The 17896-nt window shown below is 43.0% G+C and overlaps 1 protein-coding gene across 7 annotated transcripts in view; it reads right to left on the reverse strand.

Annotated features, from left to right (window-relative positions):
* LDLRAD4 (low density lipoprotein receptor class A domain containing 4) overlaps window positions 1–17896 on the reverse strand; it is a 963403-nt gene that overhangs the window by 48353 nt on the left and 897154 nt on the right. For all 7 annotated transcript variants that reach the window (XM_029590930.1, XM_029590933.1, XM_029590932.1 and 4 more), the window contains one exon: window positions 3531–3685. In XM_029590930.1, the coding sequence (XP_029446790.1) occupies window positions 3531–3685 (155 nt within the window). The remainder of the gene's footprint in view (window positions 1–3530; window positions 3686–17896) is intronic.

The following is a 17896-nucleotide window of genomic DNA, read 5'->3' on the forward strand; positions in this document are numbered from 1 at the left end:
ACACACTGAGTCATTCTACCCGGCATGGTAAAGAAACCATTTTTCTTAAATTAGTTCTTCTCCCCTCCAAAACAGTTCCACAACAAGGTTTGATCATAAGTCAGATGAAATTATTCTTATTATAGTCTCAGTCTTAAGGCTACACTCTTCTCCTACTGCTATGGGTGCAGAAAGTGGTTGGAAAAAATGTAAAAGGAATATAAATCAAATAAATAAATAAACGGACAGCAGGTAAAGTTTGCTGGACCCATTCAGTCTGTTCATTCTTTGGAGCGCTGAGCTGGCAGCTTGTAAAACAGAAAAAGTGACTCTAGCCCTCAAGCCCGCACATTTTGACACAGTCTATGTGCAAGAAAAGGAATGAAAAGGAAGTTCATTTCCGTACCTGTTGTCTATGTTGACACTGGACTGACTTTTGATACTTGAGGCCTGGAACTGCCCATACCAGCTAAAAAATTAGAGTGATTCAGAGCCTCCCACACATGCACAGTTAAAGTAGCTTTGCCTCATTGTATTTAATAATATACCCTTCTGTGCACTGCCATGATGATGAAAGAGACCTGGCCTTGTTCTGTTTGACCTCTAAGTCCTAGAGCAACAGAATTACAGCCATCAATCATAGTAACACCTGGCTCTCAGATTCCAGGAACAGGAAGAGAGAACAGAGAATTAGATAATGGAGCGTGCCGGTGGTGGCATAATCTTATCTAAGTTTTATATACCTCCTCTGTGGTCTATGATTTACAGCAATACAAAAGTACATAATCATATATAAATCAATACATTGAAAATGACATAACTGCACAATTAAATACAAATCAATATATTCTAAAAAAAAAAAAAAAAAAAAAAGCATAACAATGAAAAAACATAATAAAATATAAACAGCATAATAAAAACTCCAAACTCCATATAACCAGCCCCTCACCAAGTGGTTGAGCAGTCAATACCTCATCAACTACCAACTGATTAACCAACCGACCGTTATCCTCTCCCTACATAAAACCCCAAACCAACATTTTTCTAAATCATTCTCTTTTCCCACTAAAGACTTCTAAGCCTAATTGGGCCCCAATTCACTATTAATTTGCTTCACAAGGGATAATACCTTTTAGGTTGCCCTTTCAGAGGCAGCCTACCACCCGTGGCAAGCCACTTCTTAAGGTCAGCCTGTGATAATGTCAAGGGGAGGGGTGGAGTTTAGGTCAGCCTAAATAGTGGCAGAGTAATACCGGCAGATGCTGCAGCCAGGAGGGGAGCATGCTGGTAAAATAATCTTCATTAAAAAGTAAGGAAACAATTGATACTTTCTTGACTATATTTACATTATGCTTACATTCTCTTGAGATTTTATATAAGAACATAAGAAAATGCCATACTGGGTCAGACCAAGGGTCCATCAAGCCCAGCATCCTGTTTCCAACAGTGGCCAATCCAGGCCATAAGAACCTGGCAAGTACCCAAAAACTAAGTCTATATACTTGGTTTTCAGTAAGGCTTTGACACTGCTAAATCCCATGAAGCTGGATAGCCTGGGGATGGCTACAAACTGGTTTGGTTGAGTGATGGGAAACAAAGGGTAAAGATAAATGAAATTCATTCCAAGGAAAGGAAGGTTACCAGCAAAGTGCCAATAGGGATCAGGCCTGGGGCCACTTCCAATCAATATTTTCATAAACAATATTGCTGAGGGGCTGTAGGAAAGATTGTCATTTCTGAAGATGACAATTAGGTAAACATTCCAGAATGAACAAAACTAATGAGTAATGGATTTAACAATGTTTGAAGGGTAGCTGAAACATCTGCAAAAGAGACATATGTAGTCCAGAAAGCTCACATATGAGAAAGTTAGGGATGTGAAGAAAAATATTTTTCGTTTTCGTTATTCGGTTTGTATTTGAGAAGTTTTTTCCATGAATTTTGTTTCGTGACTTGCTTGATTTGTTTTCATTCGTGAGAAAAAAATGAATCAAACAATTAAAAACCCCCCAAAATGGCTAAAATATGAAAAATGAGGCCTTCTGGGGCCTCCCATCCACAAAGGTGCCAGGGCCAGCACCCCCCCTGGACCCCACTTACCTGACCTGGTGAGGATCCACTGGCTTCAGTCTAGGCCCAGGCCAAAGCCTCGGCCTTGCGTAGGCTGAGGAAATGGTAGCTTGCCGCCACCTCGTTCTTGTATAGGCCAAGGGTGCAGTAGGTCGCCATGACCTCGGTCTACTCAAAGCTGAGGCTGAAGCCTGACCCGGAGGTTGTCCTGGACCCAGGCTCGATGCCACAACCGGACCCAGAAGCAGGGTTGCGACACAAGAGCCTCAGCATAGGCCAGGGCCCGAACCCAGACTGGAGTTCAGGACCTGACACCGGGGCCTCAGCCCGGACCCAGGCCCGAAGCCATGACCCAAACCTTGCTTTGGCCTCGGCCTATGCCCAAGGCATGATGCATTTTTAAAAAAACGAAACGGAAAAATAAGGTTTGTTTCATTTGGGGGGCCCCTGCTTCAGTTCGGGGCCCCCCCAAATGAAACGAATTAGCTTTATTCATCGTGTTTTGCAGTTTCGTTTTAAATGAATGCACGTCCCTAGTTTCTGGATAATATTTCCATTGGCCCAGTAAATGGTATCACAATCTACAAAGAATCCCAGACCATTCTCCAGGACCAGCACAGTACTGCGTGCTTTGGAATATGAAAGGGTGCACCTGTTATTATGGTCACAACCCTGTTTAATAAATCTCCTTCCCTGAGTCCACAGTAACCTTATATTGCCCATGTTCCACTGTGGTGCCTGCATAGGGTTCTGTCAACAGGGAGCCAATGCAATGGTTTGCCTAGATTTGTAATGATGGGAGAGGCAGACTGTAGGAACTTTCGAAAACCATAGGCACTAATATCTCCTAAAAAAAATACAATAAAACCCTTAACAAAACAGTGTGTGTTTTGAGGGGCAACTGAATTACCCAAAATGAATCAAGTGCACTACCAACTGTCAACAGCTAATACCATTAAAGCCTTGAGGTGGACAAACAATAAGAGTCTAATTTGGAAGAGACTCTGTTTCGTGGTGAGGCACTGCCATTTTTTGCCAGTAGAAGTTCAGCCAGACTGCTCGACTTGACAGGTTGACATAGACAGCCCGGAACTGACCCACTGTACACTTAGTGGGAACTCCCCCCTCACCCACATATTCCCCCCCACCTCTGCCAGCACTTTATAACAATTTTAAAGCACTATTTTCAATATTATAAAGCACCTAAGCATATATAAACAGAGGACGCACAATAAAACAATAGGTGTTGCTGCTGGTGTGTCGTACTGTTTTAAAACCATGATACACACACAAGGCATGGCTCATCTCATTCAACCCTGTGCATGACGACAGCATAAAACTGTACGGCAGCACCCATTAATATGCTACAGGTCATAACCAGGTGCTGAGAAGGGTAGCCTTTATATAATTTAAATGCCCTGGGGAAGTCCTCTCAGGCCATACCTATGCAGCATAAGAAAAGCAAGGCAGCTTATACTCACCGGCTGCAGGGCGTCTTCCTGCCTCCTGCTTTGGCTCTGTCTGTTAATGAAGGAGCGAGTTGAGAGTTTATAATGGTTCAGCAAGCAGATAATCACCACCACCATCACCGTCACCACCACGATTATAATGATTATCTGAACAAACTCCAGTTCAGCTAAAACAGAAAGGGAAGAGAACAAAGCAAAGCTGCATTAGAAGGGTCATAAGGCACTTTTTCCTATGCCACCATCCTCCTCCCCACCAAGGAAAGAAAAAAAAAATACTCCAGCACTTGCTGAATAGAGCAACAAAATACCCATTTGCAGCAGTTCCTCCAAAACAACACTAGAATGCCACATATTTAAAGCAGTAACAAATATATGCTACAAATTCAGATGACGAGAATGCGGAATTTGGTTCTAGTTAATCCAACTAGTTCAAACACAAAGTGTGTTTTATATATATATAGATAGATAGAGAGAGAGAGATTCTCTAGATATACAGACACACACTTTTCGTCTCGTGAATAAAAAAAAAACAGTTCAAAATTTTCAAAGCTCAGCTTGTTTAAAAAAATAAGAAAGACTGTGAAGAAAAGGAAACCACGAAAAAGTGGCAAATAACAGCAATAATTCTAACCACATGGCACATTCTGCTGGCAGCTGATAACTTTTCATCTCCAGAGGAAAGAACTATAACTGTTCATAAGTGCTTTGACCACTGGGAGTTCTCAAAAAGAAACAGGACAGATGAATGTCCTTGTAACCCTGTGCTCTGACTTACTGACTGACCAGCTAAAGGAGGCATCAGGTAATGCCCTAGGCCTCCATCCTCTCCCCGTCACTATATTTGGGTAAGCTATTTGATTTTACTGATAACGGCGGACTAGAAATACTTTAAATAAGTAAAGTCTTCTAGTGATGCTGTGAAGAAATGGCAAACTTACTGAAACTATGATAAAACTGTTGAAAACAAAATCTAATTGAATCTGGTTTATGCGAGAAATAATGGCCCTATGGGCATTTTTTTTTTCTGAGTCTAAGAAATCATACAGCACACCCAGAAAATCCTTTACATTTTAACTGGACGCCTATGAGAACCCTTGGGATCAGCATAAAGCCCAGAAAGCACAACGAAGGGTCTGATTTTTCTAAGCTTTATCCTCCACAGCTACAGAATGAGAGAAAAGCTTTAATAAATCAGGTCCCTGAAAAATGTAATCCAGAACCTTACACCCACATAATGGAAATCAGGAGCTTGAACCCATTCTGCTATCCATGTGCTACACCTCAAGTTATCCAGTCAGCCAATTAAATCTCAGGGAGCGCTCACTCCATAAAGTATTACTGATGAGATAAATCGCTTCGCAGCCTCTGAACTGAAGGCTGCTCCTTCTTGGACTCTTTCTGAGACTGAGAACCTGTATAATAAAAAGTGGACTCGAGCCCTGCCATGAAGCCCCACTGAGGGGACACGAAACTGTTTGTACCCTCTACCTAAACTGGAAGGATTAAACCATCAGTAAAAAAAAACAAAACAAAAAAAAAGTACTACTTAATAATTCCAGCTGCCGTCAAATTCTCAGAAAAACACTTTAACCCATGCTCGGATGGATTTCTCCCATTCTGTGCCTACGGCCAGTCTAAAAAAAAAACCCAACTAAATAGAACTGGACAGGCTTTAACATTTATAGAGGAAGAGGATGGGGGATGGAAGCAGGATCTGTGGCAATACACGATTCTTGCTATATTTTTTATTTTACAGCATCACTCCCCACATCAGCTTCCTAGCTAGAAAATGTGCTTCTTCTCCAGCTCCCGTTTTCTCCCTCTGCCCTTACCCAGTGACAATCACATCCCCTGCAAACCTCTTTTCCCTATTAATATTTACATTTCTTAATGGGTGCCCTCAAGGAGCTTAAAGCCACTACTGCCCAGCTCTGCTTATTGATCTAAGAATGAGATAGGCAGATGAAAAATTTACTTTAACTTTTGCTGTACGCTTTTGTATTTTTTTTTTTTTTTTAAGGCAACTGAATTAAGAATGCCTAAGAAAGAAGTGCAATGGCCAGTGCAAAACGTACAAGCTTCGGCAATTGGTGCTAGTGTTTCAAACTTGTGCTAACTCAATCCCTTTTGTCTGGTGTGCGCCTTCGACCGAAACCTTTCTAAAATAAATGTGACCAGAACATGCAAGTCTTTTCAGGACACAAACATTAATCCTTTAAGCCCATTGTAATAGGGTGCATGCCTCGTAACCGGAGGACAGGGGAGAAATACAGTTTGAAGATGAGAGAAGAAGAGTTGTGTTTAAGGCTGAAGGCAAAGGAAATCATCAGTCGGGGGCCCCAGGGGGTGGGGTCTTGGAAGTGAGGACGGGCCAAAATTTGCTCATGCATATTCATTAGGGATATCCTGAAAACCCGACTGGTTGGGGGGAGGGGGGGGCCATAGGACCAGTTTGAGCACTCCTAACCTAGTCCTTTCTTCCAATTGCTGCCGCTCAGACTTCTCCACCTCATTTCTTCCTCTCTCAGACCATCTTCTGGTAACTTTCACACTAAACCACCCTCCCCCACAACCTCATCCAGTCACCACCAACACCTTCAGGAATTTCCAGACCGTCGACCCCTGTATCCTCTCCATTATTGTTTCATCTCTCTTTCCTGCCAATACATTGTCTGAGTCAGTTAATGAATCAGTTTCTTCTTACAACATTATACTCCCCTCTATTTTAGACACTGTTTTCCCTCCCCTTATACACTGTGTAAGAAGCACCAAAACCCAGCCTTGGCTCACCCCTAAAATTCACTTCCTACGTTCTTGTGCCTCCTGCAGAATGTATCTGGCTAAAGTCCTGTGCCCATGCAGACTTCATGTTGACCTGCTTCTAGTCTGCTATTGCACCTGACGAGCAAAACTACTACGTCCATCTGAGAACATAAGAAGTTGCCTTACTGGGTCAGATCGAGAGTCCATCAAGCCCAGCATCCTGTTTCCAACAGTGGCCAATCCAGGTTACAAGTTCAGTAAAATAGATCCCATGCTACTGATACCAATAATAAGCAGTGGCAATTCTCTAATGGCCAAATTTTCAACCCCCCACCCCCACTCCGTGCATAAAATCCGGGGGTTACGTGCGCAGACGGGCCTTGTGCCCACTGTTCGCATTTTAGAAGGGGCCCAGCCGTACGTGTAACCCCCGTTACACACACAAGAGCCGGATCTCACAAAAGGGACGGTCCGGGGAGCAGGGAGGGGCGGTCCAGGGGGCGGGGAGAGGCAGAGCTGGAGGCGGCTGGTACAGCAGCCATTTGCCGCTGTGCTGGGGAGTTGCACACCAGCAGCCAGCTGGCGTAAGTTCTGAAATAAATTTTTTAAAAAAGGTAGGCCGTGATAAGGGGTTGGGGAGAAGAGGGGAAGAGGGAGGGTGGGTATGTAGGGGGTAGGAAAGCTCCTTCCCAGTCCGTTCCTTAATTGGAGTGGACTGGGAAAGAACTGGGGGATGCCCGATCTCGTCACCACGTGTAAACTTGCCAAATCTACCCCCCCCCCGTGCACGCGCCGGCCCAGATATTATAAGATGTGCATGCTGGGTAGCGTGTGCACATGGAGGCACACACATATGTTTCTAAAATCTAGCCCTAAGTGAACATGATTTATAGCAGTTTACGGACTTCTCCTCAGGAACTTATCCAAACTCTTTTTAAACCCAGCTACACTGACTGTCTTAACCACATCCTCTGGCAATGAATTAATTGGGTGTTGAGTGAAAAAGAATTGTCTCCAATTTGTTTTAAATTGTTACTTGCTAACTTCATGGAGTGTTCTTCATCTTGTATTATCTGAAAGCAAATAACCAATTCACATTTACCAGTTCAAGTCCTTTCATGATTTTATAGACCTCTAACATACCCCTCCCTCAACCGTCTCTTCTCCAAGCTAAATAGCCCTAACCTCTTTAGCTTTTCTTTATAGGGAAGTCGTTCCATGCCCTTTATCATTTTGGTCACCCTTCTTTGTACCTTCTCCAGTGCAACTATATCTTTTTTGAGATGCAGTGACCAGAACTGCACACAGTATTCTTATCATTGCATCTCAAAAAAGATAAACTCTCTTGCATCCAAACCTCATTGTCTCTGCCACACTCAATTCCCTCCTTCACGCTCTACCCAGACTATGGCTGAGTACTTCCATGAAAAGATTCACAGAATGAGTCTTGAGTTCTCCCCACTTCTTTCCTCTTTTTCCTGGCCTCCATTACTCTCTCCTCCTTTTCTAAGCTACACTGGAGGAAACTGCTATCTTCTCTCTTCTAAAAATTCACTACTTGTTCCTCTGACCCCATTTCCACCCAGTTCCTCAGCTCTATCTCCACACAGTCACCTCTTACATTTGTCACATCCTCAATCCATCACTTTCTATTGCTACTGTTCCTGCTGCCTTCAAATGTGCTGGGATCACAGCACTCCTCAAAAAATCCTCACTGGACCCTACCTGCCCTGCCAACTATTGTCCCATCTTCCTCCTTCCTTTTGCTTGCATACTACTTGACTATGCTGTTCACGGTCACTGTCTTGACTTTCTTTCCTCTCAAGCCATTCTTGATTCCTCCAATCTGTTTTTTGTCTTCTACATTCCAAAGAAACAGCACTTGCTGAGATCTCCAATGACTGGTTTATGGCTAAAACCAAAGGCCTTTACTTGGTCATTATCTTCTTTGACCTATCTGCTGCTTTTGACACTACCTACTCCTTGATACTCTGTCCTCATTTGGATTTCGGGATTCTGTCCTGTCTTAGTTCTCTTCCTACCTCTCCCATTGCACTTTTAGTGTGTCCTCTGATGGACCCTCCTATACTGCCAACCCACTATCAATTGGTGTGCCTCAGGGTTCTGTTCTCTTCTCTCTGTATACTAATTCCCTTGGTGCTCTGATTTCCTCTCATGTCTTTCAATACTCTTTTTATGCTGTTGATTCCAAGATCTACCTCTCTACACCAGAAATTACATTAGGAATTCAGTCCCAGATGTCAGCCTGCTTGACTGACATTCCTCCCTGAATGTCTCACTGCCACCTTAAATTCAACATGGCCAAGGCAGAGTTCCTTATCTTTCCCCCAAGCCTACATCCATTCTACCTCATTTCTCTATTTCTGTGGATATCACTGCCATTCTCCCAGTCTCCTCAGCCCGTAATCTTGGAGTCTTCTTTGACTCCTCGCTCTCCTTTCTACACAAATCAAAAACATTGCTAAAATGTGTAATTTCTTTCTCTATATCACCACCAAAATTCATCCCTTCCTTTCTGAACACACCCCAGAACCCTTATCTGCTCTTTCATTACCTCATGCTAATATATTGCAATCTGCTCCTCAAAGGTCCCCCAATGAGCCATCACTCTCCATTTAAATCTATCAAAAATGTAACTGCATGACTTATCTTTTGACAAATTCATTACATCCATATAATCCATATTCTCAAGTCACTACATTGGTTCCCTATCCATTCCTGCATATAGTTCAAGCTCCTCTTACTCACCTATAAGAGCTTTCACTCTGCAGCTCCTCACTACCTCTCTTCTCTTATCACTCTACAGCTCTCCCAATGCACTCCACTCATCAGGCAAGTCGCTCTATCTATGTCCTTCTCCTGAACTGGAAATTCTTGACTACATGGTTTCCACCTGGCTGCACCATGTTTGTGTTGCCTCCTCTTGATCCAGACTATGAACTAATTTATCTTCACGTTCATAGCTTGTTACCACAATTCTGTGCCCTTCCCAAACAACCTCCCCATTTGTGGCACCACAGACCAGATAAAATTATCACACCAGAATAAAACAGTAATTTACCCTTTTATTGGTATTGTGTAAGTAGACAGTAAATCCAACCAGAACTTTAAATGAGAAAAGTACAGTAGTGAAGTACATTATAAACTTGTAGTTTTCTTATTTTAAATCAAGCAAGACAAAAATAAACCTGCATATGGCCTGTTAGCTAGGGCAACCAACATACTCATATGGATAGTAAAAAAAAATATGGAATGCTAATAGAGAAAGGTTGGGGGAAAAAGCAGTGAAGTGCACAGCTTTTAAAAATTGTCTTTATACCTGGGTATTCAAAAAACAGGAAGAACAAATCCACCCCAATGTCACCAGTTTGTAAAGGATGCATCCTGTCCCAAACACCAAATTGTGTGGAAAAAAAAACAATCAAGATGGCTAGATGTCAAATCAAACAGATGAGAACTGCAATGTGTGTAAGGTTTCTATCTCTTGGGGAGCTTCTCCAAATGGTTTACTTGGTACTAAACAGAAAGTGGGCCTGGTTTCACTCTCTTGCAGAAAAACCACAGTCCACCAATTTTTCTTTCCCAGTACCTACCAGCAAGGGTTTATGCTTGACTTCAGTTGAAAGGCTAAAGCAGTTATGATGAGATACTGAATTTGGGACAAAAGGCAAGGAAATAAACCTTTTCCCTCCTATGCTAAGATATTCTCTGTGCAAAGTTTAGATTACTTAACTCAGACTTTTAGGAGAGTGATCCAGCCATGTGCTCTTGGACCTTTATATCTCTGGGTGGGAAGTCTCTCAGTCTCTCAGCTCCTGGCTCCTCTGACCCTTATTGGGATTTTACATATAGCTCGATATGAAGCAAGAACAGCTGTCTGTCTCTGTTTTCTCAGAGCGCAGACTTCTCCCTCAGGAGAAGAACTGATTGCAGAGCTGCCAAATGCACTCCACTCTTCCCGGCTCCTGCCTCCAACTCCTGACCTTCTCACCCTGCACATACAGAGCCAGCCAAATTGTGCCTTTTCTACCTTAAATGGTCTCCCATCATTCCTTTGGCTTCCTCCTCTGCTGGCTATGTATTGCTGTTCTCTGGGCAGGCTAAACAGTACAGTTCTTTTCCCAACTTGTTAACACTGTGAGTGCTGGATGCTGGCTCTTGCAGAATATTTGTCATTCACAGGAGAGCACATGGGGTTTTTCACATATTTTTATATTCCTTCACCTTGGTTGTGGCAGCTTCCAGTCTCTGCAGGGTTGAAAACCCCTTTTTGACAGGCCCAAAACACATCACTCAGATCCTGACGCAGCTCAGTTCACATTGTAAGGCTCCAACACGATAAGCTTGTCGGGGCAGGAACCTGGCTTATAGTAGCTTGTTACATTTGGAACAGACTTCCTGAGCTTGTGCACCTTACTTCCTTCTCTTGCCTTATTTAAATCTTGTTTAAAAATCCAACTTTTTGAGGCAGCTTTTAAATCTTAACCCCCGATTGTCCCACTTACAGCCTCAGTTTTTAACCATTTTCTTAATAAATGAAATTCCCAAAGTCTCTTTTGTCTGCATATTTGTCTTGATTAGATCATAAGCTCAACTGAGAAGGGACTGATTCATATGTTTTTGTATAGCGCTGCGAATGTCGAGTAGAGCTAAAGAAGGGTTAAGTAGTAGTAGTATGCTGCATGACTGGAGCCTTCTGATTGATCCATCATCTCAAACAAATAACCAAAGCTTTCATTAGGAGAGGACTCCAAACCAAATGATGAATCAATAAACAGGGCAGACTATTAACATTTATGAACATAATTCAAAGAAAGATGTTGCTGGCTGCATAGTAAATGCACTTTTTTCCCCACTGTTACTGCACTTTCTACTAAGATGGCACCGATTTGGAAGAAACATCAAAGCTGAACAACAGAGGGAATGGGAAAAACAGCAAGAGCCATAGAAATACAGAATATGACAGCAGATATGAAACTATAAGGCATATCCAATCTGCCCAATTTCATTCTTTGGATAATGTCATAGATCCCAGCTGATCTCTAGCTTTTCCCAGGCTTTTCAGTTACTGTTTCTTGTCTTCACAACCTCCACTGGGAAGATATTCAATACATTCACTGCTCTTTCTGTGAAGAAATATTTTCTGATGTTGCTTGTGATGCTAATCCTGTGACCTAAAATATTTTTTCCTTACTGAAAGATTTGCTTCTTGTGTATTTATACTTTAAGTTAAGGTATTCAGATGTTGCATTGTATTCTGTCTCCCCCTCAATTCTACAGTATACATATTTAGGTTCTTAAGTGATTGCATATGGCAGGTGGAAGGTAAGCTGCACCATTTTAGCAACCTCTCTCTGGACCACCTCCAGCCTGTCTATATTCTTCAGAGGTATGGCCGTCAGAAAATGGGCACAATATTCTAGGTGAGGTCTCACCAATGACCTAGACAGAGGCATTATCACCTCCGTTTCTTTTGTTTCGCCTTTCTGTATGCTTCCATATTATCCCACTGGCTCTGGGAATGAAATGTACTGATAGCCGATCATCCTGCGATTCGCCTCACCTCCACTCCTGCCGGGGTTCGCGCGGTCGGCACAGCCCATTCGGGGCAAGAGCACACTCACCCTCCTGAGCTGTGAGCCGCGCAGTGAAACGAGTGAAGGAACACAAAGAACAAAGAAAAAAACCACGCGGTGAGTCAAGCCGCTCCCCCTTAAGTCAGCTGGCCTATCAGAAGTCGGCAGGGCCCTTTAAAATCATGGCGCTTCCCGGCAGCGTCATGCTCCAGGCGTCGCATGCCCGAAGGAGCGCGACCTAAGGGGCCTGCCCCTTCGTGCGCCCCTTCGTGAGCCCCAGGACCCAGGGCAGAGGCGGTCCCCCTGTCTACATCCAACTCTTAGCACTACAACACCCGACCCCACCAACACTCATCCAGCTTCCTCCAGCATTCATCCAACATTCATCCAGCCTCCTCCTCTTCACAATCAGAACAACATGACTCCAGGATTCCCAATCCCCAATCTACACCACAGTCTCATCACCACTGGACAAGCACCCATGCAACCTCGGCCACGCTCCACCAGGTCTCTCATTCCAATCATGATCTCACCCATTACTCAACTCCTAGGCCTTGCATTATTCTCCCTAACACTCTTCAATGCACAATCCCTCACTAAGAAATCACATCTCCTCAACGATTACCTCCTAGACTCACAGCCCAACATCTGCGCTATAACGGAAACCTGGCTTAAACCAACAGATATAGCCCTGATAAACCAACTTCCCACACATCTTTACGACTTCTTCTCAATTCCCCGACAAAAGAAAAGAGGCGGTGGCCTCCTCTTAGCAGCCAAAAAAGAGCTGAGATTAACCCATCTACCAGCCAAATCTGCCTCTAAACTAGAATTAGGTCTTTTCAAAACCAACCAACTCCAAATCCTCCTCATATACACTCCGCCAGGACTTCTTGACTCAGATGCTTCTCTCATTGTAGAAACCATAGCAAAACATATAAACCTGGACTCCCCAGCTATGATCTTAGGGGATTTCAACCTCTATGTTGATAACACACCACTTACAACCAACTGTGAGGCTTTTCTCACCTCCCTCACGGCCATGGGCTTCAAGCAGATTATCAACAAGCCCACCCACAAAGCTGGCCACACCCTGGACCTTATTTTCATAAACTCCGGCCTCACGCATTCATCCTCCCCCAAATGCATTCTGATCCCCTGGTCGGACCACTTCCTAATCTGTGCCACCTTCACAAGGAAAGAAACCCCCAATACACACCCCTTTCAATCCTCTTTTCACTACAGGAGATCATGCTCTTCTGATATCCTCAGCAATCACCTGGCCAAAGAACTTCCTCACCTAGACCTTTCAAACCCCAACTCAGCTTTACTCTCCAGGAGCAACATCACAGAGACAGTAGCTAACAAATTATGTCCGCTGTCAACTAAAAAAATCAATCCTATCTTACACAAAAGACAACCGTGGTTCTCCAATGAGCTCCGATTACTTAAACAAAGTCTCAGACAAAAAGAAAATAAATGGCGCAAGGCCCCGTCCCCTAGCACACTATCCGCTTATAAATCTGCCCTCCACCTCTACAGTCAAAATGATTTCTACGCTCGAAAAATTCACAACCTCGTCTTTGACGCTAAAGCACTATTTTCCTACGTATCCGAACTCACACACACCAGCGCCCCATCTATTCCTAACGACCAGGCACAATCCAAAGCCAATGAACTGGCAATCTTCCAAACCAAAATCTCCAACCTCCTAACTCTCCTGCCCCCTAGCCCTACCTCTTTTCCTGGCCCCTACTATCTCTCAAATAAAGGGATTTCACTTGAATCGTTTGAACCTACTACCGCCATGGAGATTAAAAACATAATAAAGAAAATGAAACCCTCTACCCATCCCTATGACCAAATCCCAACAAAACTACTCCTACTGGTACCTGATACCATCTCTAAAGATCTGGCTGATATCATAAACTGCTCTCTTATCACAAGAAATCTTCCCAGACGATCTAAAACTCGCCTCTCTTAAACCTCTCCTCAAAAAACCGAACCTAGATCCAAAGGAACCCAACAATTTCCACCCCATTTCCAATCTGCCTTTTATAGCTAAGATCATGGAGAAACTAGTCAACTCTCAACTTTCAGATAATCTGAAAGATTAAACTTTCAGATTATCAAATACTGCACCCTATGCAATACAGATTCCATAAGGCACTAAGCATTGAAACCCTCCTCATCTCTGTAACAGACCACCTCATCATGGGATTGGACAAAGGACAATCCTTTTTACTAATCCTTCTTGACCTCTCGGTGGCTTTCGACACCGTAAACCACTCCATCCTCCTCAACCGATTATCTGACATCGGAATAACAGGAACTGCCTTCAAATGGTTCGAATCATTTCTCAGTAACAGAGGCTATAAAGTCAGAATCAACAATAAAGAGTCCCCTCGTATCAATTCATCACTAGGAGTTCCACAGGGCTCCTCCTTGTCCCCCACTCTCTTCAATATATATCTCCTTCTCCTATGCCAGCTGCTAACAAATCTAAAACTAAAACACTTCCTTTACGCAGACGACGTGCAAATCCTGATCCCCATAACAGAATCCATCACAAAAACACTCAAGTACTGAGAAAATTGCTTCCAAGAGATCAACCTCCTCCTCACTAACCTAAACCTGATACTAAATTCAGCTAAGACTGAACTCTTCCTCATCTCCCCAGTCAACAGTGATCCCACTCAAAGGACACTCACTAACACCTTCATCACCCAAGCAAGAGACCTGAGAGTATTAATTGACAACCGTCTGAATTTAAAAACTTTCATCAACCACACAACCAAGGACTGCTTCTATAAACTGCAGGTACTAAAAAGAATTAAACCACTTCTACACTTTCAAGTTTCAGAACTGTCCTCCAAGCCGTACTATTCTCCAAGATAGACTACTGCAATTCCATCTTGCTAGGTCTCCCCGCCTCTTCCATCAAACCCCTTCAGATGCTTCAAAATGCGGTGGCTAGAATTCTACACAAGTCCCTCACCATCATCCACAAAACCATCCATAACCAAACCCCCCTTGACCTTCAACTCCCGCTCAGAATACACACCTCGTCCAGACCTATCAGAGAAGCCTACAGAGGATCCCTGCACGTCTCCCCAACCAAATCCACCCATCATCTAGCAAATAGAGAACAGGCCTTCTCCACAGCGGGATCAACCATATGGAATGCTATTCCCACTGAACTCGGACAGGAACCCTGCCTGTTGACATTTGGAAAAAGGCTTAAGACTTGGTTATTTAAACAGGCCTTTCCCTAAATCATCGATCCGCCATAACTATCATTACCGAACTTCCAGCACACTGTAAATATTTGTTTCTGCCATTGAGTTACTTTCTGCTTTGTCTTCCTCTTCCCCTAGTTCCATTACCCCTGTTTCATTGTAACGTTTGCCTCTCACCTCTAGATTAATATTTAAGGTTATGTTTTTTACCCCAGTTCCCTGTAAACCAACATGATGTGATTGTATCATGAATGCCGGTATAAAAAAAAAAAAGCACTAAATAAATAAATAAAAAATAAATCCATGGCAAAATGGATAGGAGTACTTAGACAAGAAGAGAATTCTACCATCTAGAACTCTGACATATATGTAAAAGTTTCATGTTCTGGTTGTGTCTGGAAGCGAGTGGCATATTTAGCTTGTTCAGAGACAGAGGAATCGTGCTTTAATACTCAAGGAGCTGCCTTCATCAGCACAATAAGGATGAAGGCTTTAAGCACTCAACTAACCACAAAGCTTGCTATGAAATGAAAAGCGGGCCAGACAGAAAAACAAAAACACATAGTCAGGAAAGAAAAGGGAAAAAAAAAAAAGCAAACTAATTTGGCTTAGACTGCTGTGGGCAGTTATTGGAAATGAAACCACAGTGTTATGGTGATAAAAGGATTAGCCTAAAATGTCTGTCTGGTTTCAGAGAGGGAGAAATTGTTTTGTCTTGAAATGGGAAGGAACAGCGCCCATTGCGCCTCCGATGAAACATGCACAGTGGAAGTAAAAGGTTTAGCTTTCTTGAGAAAAATGAATTGCTTCGTAGGCAATGAATTTGAGTAAAACAAGATTCCGCAGGCCAAAATAAATTACCTCATGTGCTTGATTTTCTTTTGGCTTAAGAACCCTTCCCACCTTGAGGGAGAACATGGGTGGTAAACCCTACTAACCTTTTAGTCTAAGTCAGGTTGCCTCGTTAAGGACAAGCCACATTTTACATTTGTTCATGTCACTTCCAGCTGCTGAATGTAGCTAATGGATGTGCATAAAAGTTCAAACCTCTGCAAACCACAGAAGTACCGGAAAACCTCTGTATCGTTTCCTGACTGGGAGCGCTGCACCCTGGGGCAGCTCAAGTTTACCGCTGATGACATGATTACAAAAAAAATTTAAAAAAATCCCACCAAAAACAAAAAAAAAAGACAGGTTGTATTCTCACTTGTGAGACAAGTCAACATAAGTTCAACTTTTAAAAAATAACAAGCATGCCATAACCAGGGCAATTTATAAGAAATTCAGGGTTTGATTTTGCTCTCTTCACTCATGGTCCCATGAAAGGAAGAAAGCCAGAAAACCAGGAGCATGAGAACAGTTTCTGCTCAGTCTAAGTTTAGCACATGAAATCTGGAGAGGATGATGGGTGAGCCACCAAGTTCCATCAAACTGGAGAGATAAGCGAGGAGTTAGAGGGAAATATGGACTGCTTTATTTGAAGAGTTTTTACAAGGATGTTATGTTAAACCTGGAGTAGATATTTGTGCACTATAGTAACTGGAATGACAATAAAGAAAAGACAGTTTACAGCTCCAGATCACAAGACATACTGCAGAAAAATTCATTTCCCCAAAGATACAGTTATGAAAGTTGGAAAATTGAAGAAACTCTAGTGAAAGACCCTGGGGTCCCTGGGTATCCCTAATACAGTTTAGAACATACAAAATCACTCTCAATAATTTATTTACACAAAGAAAATGTGTGTCAAATATTTTGGTTCCTTCCTGGTCAAATCTCTTCTTCTCTGTGGCCTGCAACAAGGTACAAAGAAAGATGCTCATCTCTTCAGAGCAGTCTTTCCTACCAGGCCCTGCTGAAGGACAAAGGGAGAGAGGGACAATGGATGAATAAAACAGTGAATATCGTCATCTGTGGGGCCCTAAAAATTCAGAACAGGAGTGTAGATGAGCACCCAGAAACAAAAGCTACCTACACCCACTAGCAGGCCCAAAAAATAGTAGCAGTTTATGCCAAGTCTGACTTTAAATCTTGAAAGCTCAGATCTAGAAGTATAGAATCCTTAACTGATCTTATGTATGCAATACTTTCTCAGCAGCCAGCTTCCACAATAAAGCACTGTATGACAATGAGACTGGCACATCACATACATGGCTTCCTTCCCCATCTTGCCTAGCATTGTAATCCAGTGTCACAGGACAGGTCTGCTAGTCCCAGCCTAGCTGAGGAAAGATCAAGCTAATGCCCCATCCCCAACATCAATCCTCAACAATCACCAATCATAAATATTCAGCAGCTGGCACACAGTACTCAACCCAAGTTGTTTTCTGCAGCCAGTCTGAGTCCAGTGAAACTGGACAGCGACTAGTAAAGCAGGCGAACATATCAGGGAAATCACAGACACACCAGATCTGTATAAAATAAACCACAGGCCCATTTTCATAAAATAATGCCTTGAACTTCTATCTTGTTAGTTACAGCAGCCTTAGCAGCCCCTTAGCTACAGGTTCTGTGCCTGAATTAAAAAAAAAAAAAAAAAAGAGCTGATTTACTGAGCCTGGATACTCATAAGAGAAAACCCTTGGAGGAATAACCATGACATCTGTCTGAAAATGAAGAAACTATCCGACTCCCTATAGACACAAAGCCTGTGAACCTCAGACTTCCCTAGAACACAGATATCAGTGGAATGACAGGTCACTTCTACAGCTGCCTAAAGGGCACCAATGCTGCCGTCTTCTAGATTTCCCCAGGCCCGAGGTTGTCTGTGACGGGGTGA

This window comes from Rhinatrema bivittatum, chromosome 2, assembly GCF_901001135.1.
Source record: "Rhinatrema bivittatum chromosome 2, aRhiBiv1.1, whole genome shotgun sequence".
Taxonomy (NCBI): domain Eukaryota; kingdom Metazoa; phylum Chordata; class Amphibia; order Gymnophiona; family Rhinatrematidae; genus Rhinatrema; species Rhinatrema bivittatum.